This window comes from Alligator mississippiensis, chromosome 4 (assembly GCF_030867095.1).
Source record: "Alligator mississippiensis isolate rAllMis1 chromosome 4, rAllMis1, whole genome shotgun sequence".
Taxonomy (NCBI): Eukaryota; Metazoa; Chordata; order Crocodylia; family Alligatoridae; genus Alligator; species Alligator mississippiensis.
Genome location: NC_081827.1, coordinates 73,888,190 through 73,902,663, shown reverse-complemented (window position 1 = coordinate 73,902,663; position 14,474 = coordinate 73,888,190). Strand labels below are relative to the sequence as shown.

Here is a 14,474-nt window from a genome sequence, read left to right as displayed (position 1 = left end):
GGGGGGAGGAAGGGTGAAAGAGTAGCCCCTGGACTAGGGACAGTGGCTGGGTTTTCCCAGCCCTAGGGCTGTGCAGGGAAAGCAGACAGATGTTCTATGGACCAATTTGACGTAAATCAAATTAGTGTGATACTACATTAAAGACACAAATTAAAGACAGCATAAAGTCTTTTTAGGTATGTAGGGAATAAAAGGAAGGTGCAGGGCAGCATAGGACCCCTACTGAACAAGGAGGAGCAATTAGTGACAGGGAAGGGGGGCAAGGCTGAACTATTCAATGAGTTTTTTGCTTCAGTGTTCCTGAACAGGGCAGAAGATAAGTCTCCTAATGGTTCTTAGATGGGCATCAGAGGGACACCAGCCCACCAACTGCTGGCGCTGACTTAGTGCAGAGTCACTTGGATGGACTGGATGTCTTAAGTCAGCAGGCCCAGATGAGCTGCATCTGAGGGTACTGAAGGAATTGGCCAGTGTCATAGCAGAACCACTGGTATGGCTGTTTGAGCACTCGTGGTGCTCGAGTTAGGTCCCAGAGGACTGGAAAAGGGCCAAAGTGGTTCCTATTTTCAAGAAGGGGAGGAAGGAGGATCTGAGTAATTATAGGCCAGTCAGTCTCACCTCCATCCTTGGAAAGGTCTTTGAAAAAATTATGAAGGATCATATTTGTGGCAGTCCAGTGGGAATAATAAAGCAGCAGGGAAACCAGCATGGATTTATAGCAGGTAGATCATGCCTGACAAATCTGGTTTCATTTTATGACAGGGTCACAAAATGCTTAGATGCAGGAGTAGAGGTGGATGTTGTTTTCTTGGACTTTAGCAAGGCCTTTGATACGGTATCACATCCTATTCTCATGAATAAATTAAGAGGCTGTGAAATAGATGTTTACACGGTCCCGTGGGTGGCAAATTGGCTTAGCGGTCATGCCCAGAGAGTGGTAGTAGATGGGTCAGTATAGACCTGAAAGGATGTGGGTACTAGGGTCCTGCAGGGTTCGGTCTTTGGACCTCTACTCTTCAATATCTTTATAAGTGACTTGGATGTGGGTGTGAAGTGTACTCTGTCCAAGTTTGCAGCTGATACTAAATTGTGGGGTGAAGTACACACTCTGGAGGGTAGGGAATGATTGCAGGCAGATCTGGACAGGTTAGAAAAGTGGGCAGTACACAATATGATGCAGTACAATAAGAACAAGTGTGGAGTGCTGCACCTAGAGCGCAGAAATATCCAGCACACCTACTAGCTGGGAAGTGACCCTCGCAGCAGCACAGAAGCGGAAAGGATCTTGGAGTCACAGTGGACTCCAAGATGAACATGAGTCGTCAGTGTAATAAAATCATCAGCAAAGCTAACCGTACTTTATCATGCATCAGCAGATGCATGACAAATAGATCCAAGGAGGTGATGCTTCCCCTCTATGCGGCATTGGTCAGGCTGCAGTTGGAGTACTGCATCCAGTTTTGGGCACTGTACTTCAAGAAGGATGTTGACAGACTCAAGAGGGTCCAGCGGAGGGCCACTTGTATGGTTAGGGGCTTACAGGACAAGACCTATGAGCAGAGGCTACGGGACCTGAACCTCTTCAGCCTCCGCAAGAGAAGGCTGAGAGGTGATCTTGTGGCCACCTACAAATTCATTAGGGGGACGCAGTAAGGGATTGGAAATGCTCTGTTCAACAGGGTGCCTCTTGGGGTAACAAGGAACAATGGTCACAAACTGACAGAGAGCAGATTTAGGTTAGATATCAGGAAAAACTTCTTCTAAAGGTGGCCAAAATTTGGAATGGGTTTCTGAGGGAGGTGGTGCTCTCCCCTATCTTAGGTGTCTTTAAGAGAAGGCTGGATAGGTGCCTGGCTGAGGTCATCTGACACCAGCACTCTTTCCTGCCTAGGCAGGGGGTCGGACTCGATGATCTGTTGAGGTATGTTTCGAACCCAGCATCTATGAATCTACATAGACCCAAGTTTATTTTGAACTGCACCTGCAATTTTTAGACCGGTTTGTGTGCATAGAACTTCTGTTCGTTTACAGGTTTAGACTGATTGCTTGTCACTGTGACTGGGTCTGTAAGTGTAAGGTCAGCAGTGGGACAAGCTAAGTTTAAGTCGGGCAGCCATTTTGAACCCGAGTTAACCTCCCCAAATGTCTGTATTAGCCCTAGTGTCACACACCTCATTTAGAATTGTAAATATTGGATTTAAGCACAAAGTGTGGTCATAGCATCAGGTCAACTTGAATTACTCCTTAAGATTTCAGCTTCTGAATTCCAGTTATGAGCTCACTGAGATAGAATAGGTAGACATTTTTATAGAAATTTGAAGTATAGTACCTGTTTAATAGCATAGCAACACACCAAGTTTTAGGAAAGGAAACAGCAAATATTGTATCCTGTTCAAACTTCAGAGAATCTTAAGTGTACTATTTTTATTTTAATTGATATGTGATTTGGAATACATGTGTGTTTCATTTTAGGTGCTCATTGCTTTCAGATTGAGAATACATGAAATTAGATTGAAAAGACTGCACTGGATAAATAAAATGAGAGGGAGATTACCAGTCCCATCTATTGCAATTGTTGTGGAATATGTTAAGTATGTTACTTGCAGGGGTTAAGGTCTGATTGTGTTAGATGCTGTGTAAGCACAAAGTGAATGATTCAAAAACACAACAAACTTATGGTTTAGACAAGGCACAACACTCGGGCATAGCAAACAGTCAGATGGCATGTGGAGCCTAGCATGAGTATTGAAATAAAATTCTTCCTTGCCCGTCATAACAATGAATCGCATATATATAATCATGCCTGAATACATATAACTCATGAATGTACATTAATCTGAATGAGGACTGCAGGTTTATCAATGAATCTGTCCTTAAAATAAAACCTACTAGAGTTGTACCCTGGTTTTAGCAGTGTACACTAGATGATCCTCAAGCTGTGGCTAGCAGAATAGGATCTGCATCCTTTTTAAACATGATCAGATGTGTCATCCTGGATTTTTTCAGTGGTCACAGATGACAGTACAAAGAGCAAAAGTCTCAAGGTGCAGCAAGGGAAGTTTAGGTTAGATATTATGAAGTATTTTCTCACTAGGAAGGTAGTAAAACACTGGGACAGGTTACCCAGAGAGGTTGTAGAATCTCTATAGTTCGAGATTTTTAAGGCTTGTCTAGACAAAACCTTGGCTGGGATGATCTAGTTGGGGATGCTCCTGCTTTGAGCAAGGGGTTGGACTAGATGGCCTCCTGAGGTCCCTTCCAACCCTAATCTTCTATGATTTAAATAGCATGTAATATAATCTTGCCTGCAGCTATTTTTGCAAAGAATCTAATTGCTGACCTGAATAAGACATTCTTTACTCAAATACAGTTGTAGCTGCTAATTATTTGCTAATTTAATTCCTAGTTGATTTGGAGAAATACTGAATATTTATTTGATTGTTATTTTTTGTTTCTGTTGAATTCTGTTTATGAGTTATTATTAAGTTCATTTTGGGGTAGGCTGGAAGTTACTGTACGCTTAAGAAAACAATTGCTTATAGTTGCCAAGTTCATGTAATAAATCAAAGTGGAGCTCCTAAAATTTTGCCCATCAGAGGCCTCTATCTCATTGATTTGTTTTTAATAAGAGATGTCAATTCCATACTACGTCTCAGTTTGCTTTGCACTCTCTGGATCAGATGGCACTTTCATCTTAAATATTTGGATAGTTGAAGGTACTGTTATATACTTTGGTCACTATTGGTTTAGTGCTCTATTATAGCTTGTACCCATATAATAGGGAGAGAGTTGGCAGTTGATAGGGTGAGTTCAGTTGATATACTTAACATAGGTCTGGTCCTGTCAGCCAATTTGTGTTACAGCCCAGAAGCTTGGGAGCAGAGCCTTCCCATTGTTCAATTCCCTGTGCATTGCACGTAGACTTTACTTTCACGTAGGCCAGGTCAGTGACAGAAAGTTTTCTTGCCATGTTTCTGACATACAAAGCATGCTCCAGTTTTGGGAAAAGGTGCATATTGTATGTAAGAAAATATGGTATACTGAAGAAGTTAAAATTACTAAGTCACATCACAATTTTAAATTGGTTTCCTAGAATAAAATTGATAATTACTATTGGCCATACAAAAATAGTGTTTCAGCAAGTTAACTACTCAATTGAGAGAAAGACAAGCATATAACATTGCACCAAGGCAGATGAAATCTTGTCACATGGAGATCAATTTAGATTCAGTGATTAATTTATTAGATGTGGACAAGTGAGTTACAGTGCTGTTAAGGCTGGACTTAAAATTGGCAGAACAGAGAGATGCCAAATTATGGCTGCCTCTCTGTCTTGCCTTTACCTCACTATAATGAATTTCAAGCCATTTGTACTCTAGCATACAATTGTCACAGCTTCAATTGGTACCTACCACAGGTGCCCTAAAACTAACTTTCCCTTTCCAGTAGACTCACAGCAGAAAACAATTGTGCAATTATTTTACCAAACATATGCTATTTTTGTACCTTCTGGATCTCTTTACATACCTCACAAGGGTGCTTCAAATCTTCGCAGTTGAGAAGTCCTGCTTTAGATGGTGAATTAAGAGATTAAGCAAACCATACCTGGGGAAATTTGTAAGCAATCTTTTGACAGGCATAAAACATGCTTAATTGATTTGCAAAAAAAAAAAAAAAAGGATGATGATCCCACTTAAGGAGTTCAAAATACGTTTTGAAGTCCTCATAACATCCTTTCCCCTTCACCAACAGAAAGATGGCAGAAATAAGTGTTTATTACTAGATAGAAAGTCAACTACCAAAAGAGCTAATTAACACGCAGTCATATTATTGCACATCTTTCTGGATACCCTACAGCCCCTAATCAAAAAGGCCAGATTTTCAAAGATATTTAACTAGCTCAAGATGTGGATAGACAACTAGCAGGGTTTTCAGAAATACCCAAATGTTAAATGCCAAAACTGCTTAGACCCTTTGAAGATTTTACCAAGTGCCTGTCTGCATTGTTAGTTATGTAACAACCTCGGAAATTCTGGCCTTAAGCATTCATAAGTGTACTGGCCTACTCTAGCTTCAGGAAATTTGGTCCGTGGTGTTAGCAACTGTAAAATGTTCATTCACAGGGAAACCCAACTTCGCAACCCAGACTAATGAATCACCAACATATTACAGGCCATAATTTCAGGAGCTGTGTAAACATAGTCTGTCTTTAGTGTACCATGCAGTCTTATCTGAGAAGCTAATATGGTGCTGAAATGTTGTTTAAGAGAATGCAGCTACTTTCTATTACAGCAGAGAAATTTGCCAAAAAACCCTTTTTCATTCCCTTCACTGTGCTGGATATGAAGTTTATGTTACCTTTGAAGTGCTTAGCCCAGAGTTAGTCTTCCCCAGCCCTGGGAAATACTGTTGTCTTCAGTACTTATGTACAATGATATGAATTAATCAAAGATCAAGTGGCACACTGCATTTAACTCCTTAGCTTAAAGCACTTCAATTGTATGCGACTGTTACAGATTTCCAAAGTTATTTAATAGTAATTTTTCCTCTGTCTCCCATAGTCTTCTAGTATTTTGATTTCCAACTGAGGCAAAGGCTGAGATTGTCCTGGATCTGAAATTTTGATAACCACATTGTGGCATGGGATTGTTAAGATTGAATAGAGCTGTAAGAGGGGTTTTGCTTAATAGCTGAAAGAGCACTGCATATTTTGCATTCACGTTTATATGTAACTACGTGGTTACATCTGTAGCAGCATTTAAAATGGACTTGCCTGAAGGAATAGGAAGGGCTGCCCTGCAGAGGGACAAAGTGCGAAGAGACAGAGTTTGTCCCAGTAGGGACACTATGCCCAAAGTGCGAGTGAAGCTGTTTTGGAGGTAGCCCTCTTGGAAGTGGGAGGAGCAATGTAACCCCAGCAGGGTTTGAATGAGGGAGGTTAGCTAAAGCCCAGGAAGTCCTGGCCTGGGATTGGCTGAGAGGCTTGTTTAAAAGAGGGGAGCAGTTTTCTGGGGTTAGACAGGCTGGAGACCAAGGAAAGGATCTCCCCATGGCCATCTCACCCAAGAGCCTGTGGCACTGCCCTGCAGAAGTAGCAGCGAGAGGCTGCATGGAGAGTGCTGCACTGTGTCCATTCCCCCTCCCTTCCCCTCCAGCCCTGCAGGGCACGACAAAAGAAGAGCTGCCTGAGAGGAGACTCTGAGCCTGGGAAGACCCTCCTGCAAACTGCTGTGTGGCTGAGTGAGCACAACAGGGGAGGGGGACACAGGGCCAGGGGGAGACTGCTGGAGACTGCCCTGGTTTTTCCCCTGTGAGTGAGAAGGCACCAGGGAGGGGCAGGCTCAGGTGCTGGAGGGAGCCCTGGGCTAGACTGGCAGGGACTGCTCCAGCCACCAGAAGCCCTGGGCCAGGCAGGGCCCATGGAGGGGCTGCATTTGCCAGGTGCTGTGAGGCTGTGCTGGGCAGGGGAAACTTACAACCTGCAGCCCAGATACTGTTCCCTGCTGAACCAAGGAAGGGCCCTGGGCAGGGACTCCTTGCAGAGACTGCAAGGGAGGAGCCACCGCCTGCTGCACAGAGACCCCTGGAACTTGTGTGAGGGATGCAAGCACCAGGGACTGCCCACAGATCCTGTGCAGGGGCCCAGATGCAGTCCTGAGACACCCAACCGGAGCAGTGCACACAGGTTCTCAGTACACAGTGTAAAAGTTTTATAGATTGAGTAAATTAGCTCATGATGGTTTATTAGTTGGAGTATCAATGTAATTATTTATTGGTGCCTTATTTATCATGCGTAATTTGTATATCTTTCCCTAGTGTAATGTGTATCCAAGAAGCATTAACCCTTAAGCCACCATCACCAGGTCATGCGGTGTAACATTTGGTCTATTGCTTTGGTTATATGTTACCTTGTAAATAATTAAGTCTGTAAATAGTTTTATAACGGTCAGCAAGATTGTTTGATCGTAAGGGGAGGCTCTCCACTTGGGGACTCTGCAGCTGCTACCCAGGGAGCTGGGTGGGGCCACTGGCTACTGGGAACCCCAGAATCCCGCTATTCAGGTGAAGGTATGGGTAGTGTCGTGCCCATCATTATTATTATTGGTCTACAGTGTGAAATAATTGAAATGAAGTGTAAAAAATCTATATCTTTTTATCATTTTAAGGTGTTATGAATTCCAAAATGTCACTGCCTTCTTTTTAGTCTATCCAATCTATTTGCTTGCTTTTGTCATCTTCATCAATGTAGTTTCTAATGCCTCCTAAATATTTAAAAATAGAAATAAACACAACTTCTCTGCTACTTTTCCTTCTCTGCCTGTAGGAGAAATAACTATGCTTATGAGTTCTTTGACAGTGTAGAGAATGGAGAACTGAGGTAATGTGTTGCTAAACTGATGGGTTGCTGCATTTGAACCAGTTAAGGGATTTTTCAGGGCACATAGTTGCTTCTGTAAATAAGTTAAGCTGAAATAATCAAGCCTAGATGTCAAAAAGGATGAATCAGCATGACCGGACCATAACCAGGTGATTCATTTAGCTTTACATTAATGAAATGGACACAGTTTCCTTTTGATGGAGAAGGAAAGCTAAATGCCTTTTATGTGGCCATTTCAGCCTGTGTTCTGTCACCTGCTTGCTAAAGGGCTTCAACTAGATAGAAGTGTATGGAAGAGAAAATTGGGGCTTTGATTCTCTGCATATGAGGGCTTTCCAGGTAAAGGAAGAGCAACTCAGACTCCCTCTGGATTCATTCTAGTTATGTGCAGCACAGGACCATGCGCTTCAGAAAGATCTCAAAGTATTCATCCACATTCCTAACCAGTAGACAGGAGGACATCATTCATCAGAGCAATGAGTGCTGTCTCTGGCCTGAAACCTGACTGGCTAGCTAATGTTGCTGGAGGTTGTCTTTTTACAGTCTATTTAGTTTGTATAGCAAAGAAATATTATCCTGTGGGTGCTGGTTGCTGATGGAAATGACACCATAGGTCAGAGAAGACACTTTATTACTTTTTAAAAATGTATGTTACTACCATATTTGCTTTGTTCCCCATCAAGCGGGATGCACACGTAAGGGGCTAGATTAGGGATTCCTACACTTACAGCACAGTCCCAAAACTAGCCACTCGAATCAACTCATGCCCAACTCCAACCTGCTACTTTAACACCCTTATGACAGGGCAACAGAATCCTTCTGGTTATTACTTACAGCCCCCAGCTTGAACAACACAGCTTGGACACACCATTAATGACCTCTAACTCATCTTGGAAAATGACATCTTTCACAACCCAAAGTTGTGATTTGTTGTTTGTGTGTGCTTCGGCAACGCTTAATTATGTTCCCGCTAAAATTACAGCTTCCTTGCACGATCGAGTTCTCTGCCGCAGGAAAGAACTCTGGTGCAACGGGGAATTTCCCACCAATTTGCAGCTTCTTTGCATGGCGCATTTCTTTTGCATCTCAGAGATGCACGGTGCAAAGGAGTTCCTGCCATTTGTATTTAGATTCGCGCCACATTATTGGCCAGTTCTAAATAAAGGCATACGTGGCGGCTAGCTATTGGCTTGCTAGCCGTACAAAAGGCTTTAGTAGTTTCTGCCCAAGTCGGAGAGAGAGGAAAACTGGAGAGAGACAGAACTTGCCAGGAGGAGGAGACTTCGCGCTGTGTGAAGATCTCTAAGCGATGTGGACCCTTGCGGACCCAACGCGCCTCTCTTAAGCAGGCAACAGAGGTCTAAACAGCCTCTGGCCTCTCCCCATCGCCAAGCGCAATCCTAGACGTATCCCTATCCTATATACCCAATTTTCGAACCCACGGAGTCTTAACAGGTCCGGGGGCCTGGGAACCGAACAGAACCCACGGAGCTTTGACAACTCCGTGAGGAAAGAATTGCCGAACCCGCGGAGCCTAAACCACTCTGGGGCCAAAGAACCGAATTTGTTGGAGTCCTCCAATGAGGATTTAAGTGGAGCTGCACCTGGAAACTGTCCAGCCTACACCGCGACCATTTTGGGTGTAAGTAAATAATCTTTTCAATCAACTACTACGCCTCTGTGACTAATTCTAGCCCGTGCGTGCCTTGCCGCCACGCGGTTTTCTCCGGCCCCGCGTGCCCGGGCTGCTGGCCACAGTCCGCGTGCGCAAAGACGGGCCCGGCTCACCCCCGGCCCGCACAACACCAATTTCAAGGTAGCCATGGGAGGCTAACCTGTCCTGGTTCACAGCGTGCCAACCTCAAAACAGCATCTCTCCAGAAACAGGATACCTAAATCCTTTTCTCACTGAGGCACCAGGCCTTGCAAAGAGATCCAGATGCCAGTTATGTCCCCTCATCAACACAGATTACACTATCACTGGACCAAATAACATGGACTATAACATCAGATTTCATATACAGCATTACCTGCTCAGTGTCCCTCTGCTGTCTGTGTTGGATAGAGCAATTCCTACATGACGGAATGAGCGGATACTGAGCTGACATCAAGTCTAGAATGACGCAATCTTGTGGCAAAACATTTCAGACTCCCTGGACTTTTCATTGCTGATCTCAAAAGTAGCTGCTCTTAAACAATGGAGTTTTAGAAATCAACTTTGAATGTGAAATGGCAGAAGAAGAAATCATTCACAGGCTGGATTGGGTGAAGTTATGATCTGAACAGCGACTATGAATTCTTATTCCATTACCTGGATTAGCTTTTATGTCCCTATGTGTTTATTGCCTTATTGTTCTTATCATTCCCCTCTGCCTCTCTTAGTAGGGCCCCCATTCCTCCCTTTTCTCTGCATCTGTTTTTTTTATATTTCAATCACTACTTCTGTTTGATAGCCTGCTTTGTGCATGTCCTTTCATAGAATCTGATCATGTGAGCTGTGGCTCTCAAAAGCTGGTTCAGTTAGTGCACCTCTACCTTGCCTTAGTCCTTTCTATTGGGTACCCCTATTCTTTGCAAGTTAATTCACTGCATTGACAAAGTACACTGTAGCTTATGAAAGTATATGCCTCTTTGAACAAGTTGGTTTATAAGATGCCACACTGTTCTGCCTTCTTTAATGATTAAAATCCTTCTAGCTTCTAGGCTTGTTAGTAGCGAGTTTGATCTTTTGATCATTTAGGCAATTTAAATAAATAGAGATTTTATCACGTGTATTTAAATGGACTAAACCTTCATATCCCATGTACGGACCTCTGCTACTTGAGTGAATGATTTAATTCAGGGGCTTTTAGTCTTTTTGCATCATTGTACCCCTCCGGCAGCTCGACACGGAGCAGTGTACCCCCGGCCGCTGGGGCGGGGGGTGATGCGCTGTAGGATGCTGAGTGGGGGCAGGGGGGGTGCATGGCAAGCAGCTGGACATGGACTGGTGGCAGACACCGTATTTGCTGAGAATAGATTAGTGTTAAGACTCAATAATCCTGAAATGTGTTTCAGTTTCTGTTTTGAGGGGAGTTCAGGGAGCACATTCTACTGCTTTTTCTGGTCTAAGCCTGACTCGTTCTGTCCATGATCTCTCCACTTAATCCAGGAGACTGTCCCACTCGCTCTCCTTATCCTAATTCCACTCTCCTTGGCTCCTTGTTTCTGTTTCAGGCATCTTACCTAGCCAGTCTCAGGCTTCAACGCTTAGGCTCTTCATACTTGTCTCATCCTTGGTTCCCTTGTCCACCTAGTTCCAGTCTCCACACATACTTGCTATCTTCTTATCTGTTTAGCATGCTCAGGTCAGATGAAATCTTGGGAAAATTTAGCTGGAAAACGCTCTTAATAATATCTATGGAGCATGTGCAAACTGACATTTTTCAGAGGTTTATGTCTTGGCCAAATTGGGTTAGTTTTTCATAAGAGAAGTCAAGAGTGTGTCCTGGCTGCTCTTAAATCCTCTATCCAAATTTTGGAATTCTGTTCCACAGCATTGGATGCTAAAGCGTCTTAGTGAAAAGACTATATGAATTCTTGTGAATTCTTTTCTTAATTTTTTTTCCTTCCCAGAGATGGCATGAACCATCTGTGCTGAAAAAATTGTGTGAGAGAAGAAGTGAGCCTGAACCATATACGTGCGGTCCTACGGTCCATGACCTATGGTCCATTCCCTGTCAGTGCGAATGACAAGATTATGAGCAACCAGGGCTGGGGCCTTAGTGAGACCTATGGAGCAACCTAACTTATAACCATTTGTTGCTTTTTATTATTACAAAAGATAACAAAAGAAATTGTCAGAGAGCTTTTGTTGGGTCTGAATGAATTCACATCATCAGGGGTGGATGAACTCCATCTCAGTGTCCTAAAGGAACTGCAAAGGAGAACTCAGAGCCCTTGACAAGTATCTTCATGAAGCTGTAGGAGACAGGCCAGGTTTCAGAGGATTGGAAAAGGGCCAGTGTAGTGCCCCTCTTTAAAAAAGGCAAGAAAAAGAGCTCGGGGAGTTATAGACTGGTTAACTTCACCTCAGTACTTGAGAAGTTGCTGGAGTGTATCCTGAGAGAGGCCATTTCAAGCACCTGGAGGAAGAAGGGCTGATCACAAGCAGCCGACACAGATTCATGAAAAACAAATAGTGTCAAACAAACCTGATCTCCTTTTTAGACAAAGTAACTAACTACTTGGGTGGATTAAGGGAATGCTGTAGATATAGTGCATCTAGACTTTAGCAAGGCTTTTGACAAGGTACCACACAACCGTCTCAAACCATTTGGAGAAATGTGGGCTAGATAAAACTACTATAAGGTGGCCTCAAGCAAAGGGTAATTAAGCAAAGGGTCCATGTCAGAATGGCAGAAGGTTTCAAGTGGAATCCCACAGGGGTCTGCCCTTGGCCCGGTGCTGTTTCAAGTGTATGGTAATATTTAGATACTGGCAAAGAGCTTCTTGAGCAAGTTTGTAGACAACATAAAATTGGGAAGGATAGGCATGACCCTCTACCTGGGACCTCTTGAGCGTATATTGACAAAGTTTTCTAGAAGCAGGATATGGGCTGCTGTGGTTCCCCCGCTGTACCTGTGGCAGGTTAGGGTGTTAAGTCTGTGTTGTCAGGGTTTATGGCAATCTTTATGTAGAATTTAAATTATGGGTTGTATGGTATGGTTTGGATAGGGATGATATTTGTAGCATTTTAGCCCCTACAAGTTCCAATCTTGGATCAGGATCCCATTGTTCCAGGCAATATACAAGCTCCGAACAAAAAAGGCATTTCTCACCCCAAAAAGCTTACAACATAGATGTTAATAAGAGAGGGGGGAGTATAGGAAAATGATTAGATCAACTCGGTCAGTCCATTAGGCAGTGGAAGAGTCTGGCTGTTCAACTGCTGTAGCACTGGCTGTTCAACTGCTGGGAAATGTTTTTTGGAGGCATCACGGCAGAGCAAAGGTACAAGGAGGAATGTGAAGGAGAATAATAAAATGGCTTTGTCCATGTTTATTTGGACTATTTCTTAGCCATTGGAGCAATATGGGAGAGCATGATGATCCTTTGAAGAATGAAGTAGGCTATTGAGGCTGGCATCAAAAGCTTGATTAGAAATTATTCTGAATAGTGGACAAAAGAGTGAGAATATGCTACAAAGGCAAGTAGCTTATGTCTGATACGAAAAAAGAGAAAACAGAGGGATGCAAAGAGGGTAAATGGGTCAAAGTAATGGGTTGGAGAGTCTGGGTTTTTATTTCTTCCTACAGCATGCTGCATGTTTGTGAAGTATAGATTCTTCTACCAACTCCACCTGCAATCCGTCAGAATATCTGTATATGCCACTTCATAGAAGATAATCCACTTCTATGAATTAGTGGCAATGCAAACAAAATCTCTGTTTGAATCTCTTTTTATGTACAGGAAATGTCGATGGCTTAATTGGAGGGATTCTTAACCTTAGGTGTGATGATCTCAAACATTCAGATTGACTCAATTTTTCAGTTTTCTCTGAGCGACTGAGAACTCTGAAGTTTAATGTGGGATATCAGGGTCTTTTGCATGATGATTTGAAAAATGGAGTCCTGCATCCTCAGTGCAGACAACAAAAAATGCCACTTCTTTTTTATGGCTCTCAGCTTGCCTGATATCCACAGTCAAAGTTTTCCCAGTGACCATATTTTATGCAGCATGCACTGCATAAGTAAGTAGCTTTTAGTTTTATGTTTTATGAGTAGGAGTCTGTGTATCAGTTTAGGAACTTTTGAAATTAATCAGTTTAACATACATGATGGTAATGATGATGAATTTATTAACAATGTAAAGTACTGTGTGTGCATTAGCATAAGGTTCTGATTCTTTTTTCTATTTTCTCCTTTGCAGTTCATTGCTTTTGCCTCTTTATTCTTCATCCTAGTTTCAATCACAACCTTTTGCCTGGAAACCCATGAGGCTTTCAATACTATTATAAACAAAACTGAGCAAGTCATCAACAGCACAGAAACAGTTCTACAGTATGAAATTGAGACGGATCCTGCTCTGACCTACGTAGAAGGAGTTTGTGTGGTGTGGTTTACATTTGAATTTTTAGTTCGTGTCATTTTTTCACCCAATAAACTTGAATTCATCAAGAACCTCTTGAATATCATTGACTTTGTGGCCATCTTGCCCTTTTACCTAGAGGTGGGCTTGAGTGGGCTCTCTTCCAAAGCTGCTAAGGATGTGCTTGGTTTCCTCAGGGTGGTGAGGTTTGTGAGAATCCTGCGAATCTTCAAGCTCACCCGACATTTTGTAGGCCTCAGGGTGCTGGGCCACACACTTCGAGCTAGCACCAATGAGTTTTTGCTGCTGATAATATTCCTGGCACTAGGTGTTTTGATATTTGCCACCATGATCTACTATGCTGAGCGAGTAGGAGCCCAACCCAATGACCCATCGGCCAGTGAGCACACACAGTTCAAAAATATCCCCATTGGCTTCTGGTGGGCTGTGGTCACCATGACCACCCTTGGGTATGGGGACATGTGTCCTCGGACTTGGTCGGGCATGCTAGTGGGTGCTCTGTGTGCTTTGGCTGGGGTACTGACCATAGCCATGCCTGTGCCTGTCATTGTTAACAATTTTGGAATGTACTACTCCCTGGCAATGGCAAAACAGAAACTGCCGAGAAAGCGGAAGAAGCACATCCCTCCTGCTCCTCAAGCGAGCTCTCCTACATTTTGCAAGACAGATTTGAATATGGCCTGCAATAGCATGCAGGGTGATGTCTGTCTGGGCAAAGAAAACCGGCTGATGGAACACAACAGATCAGGTAGGACATAATTTGAAATGCATGATCTTTAAATACTTTATAGACCAGTATGTTTGGTAGGTTTCAGAAAGCATTAAATCTTTCTGCAACTAGAAGATATAGTTTCCACCCTTCCCCCTCACTCCAGTGTTTGTGTGTGTCAGTCTTGTAGATGGTAAAGTAGTTACAATGGCATTTTCAGATCTGTGCATAGCTGGTCTATATAGTTTGCTTGCAATGTTGTGAATGGTATGTTGTGAATTTAAGCTGATGGTTTCA

General features: G+C 43.1%; 1 protein-coding gene across 4 annotated transcripts in view; it reads left to right on the top strand.

The window, feature by feature from the left end:
* The window catches only part of KCNC2 (potassium voltage-gated channel subfamily C member 2), a 189,182-nt gene that overhangs the window by 163,292 nt on the left and 11,416 nt on the right, over window positions 1–14,474 (top strand). For all 4 annotated transcript variants that reach the window (XM_059726096.1, XM_059726095.1, XM_059726097.1 and 1 more), the window contains exon 3: window positions 13,289–14,216. In XM_059726096.1, the coding sequence (XP_059582079.1) occupies window positions 13,289–14,216 (928 nt within the window). The remainder of the gene's footprint in view (window positions 1–13,288; window positions 14,217–14,474) is intronic.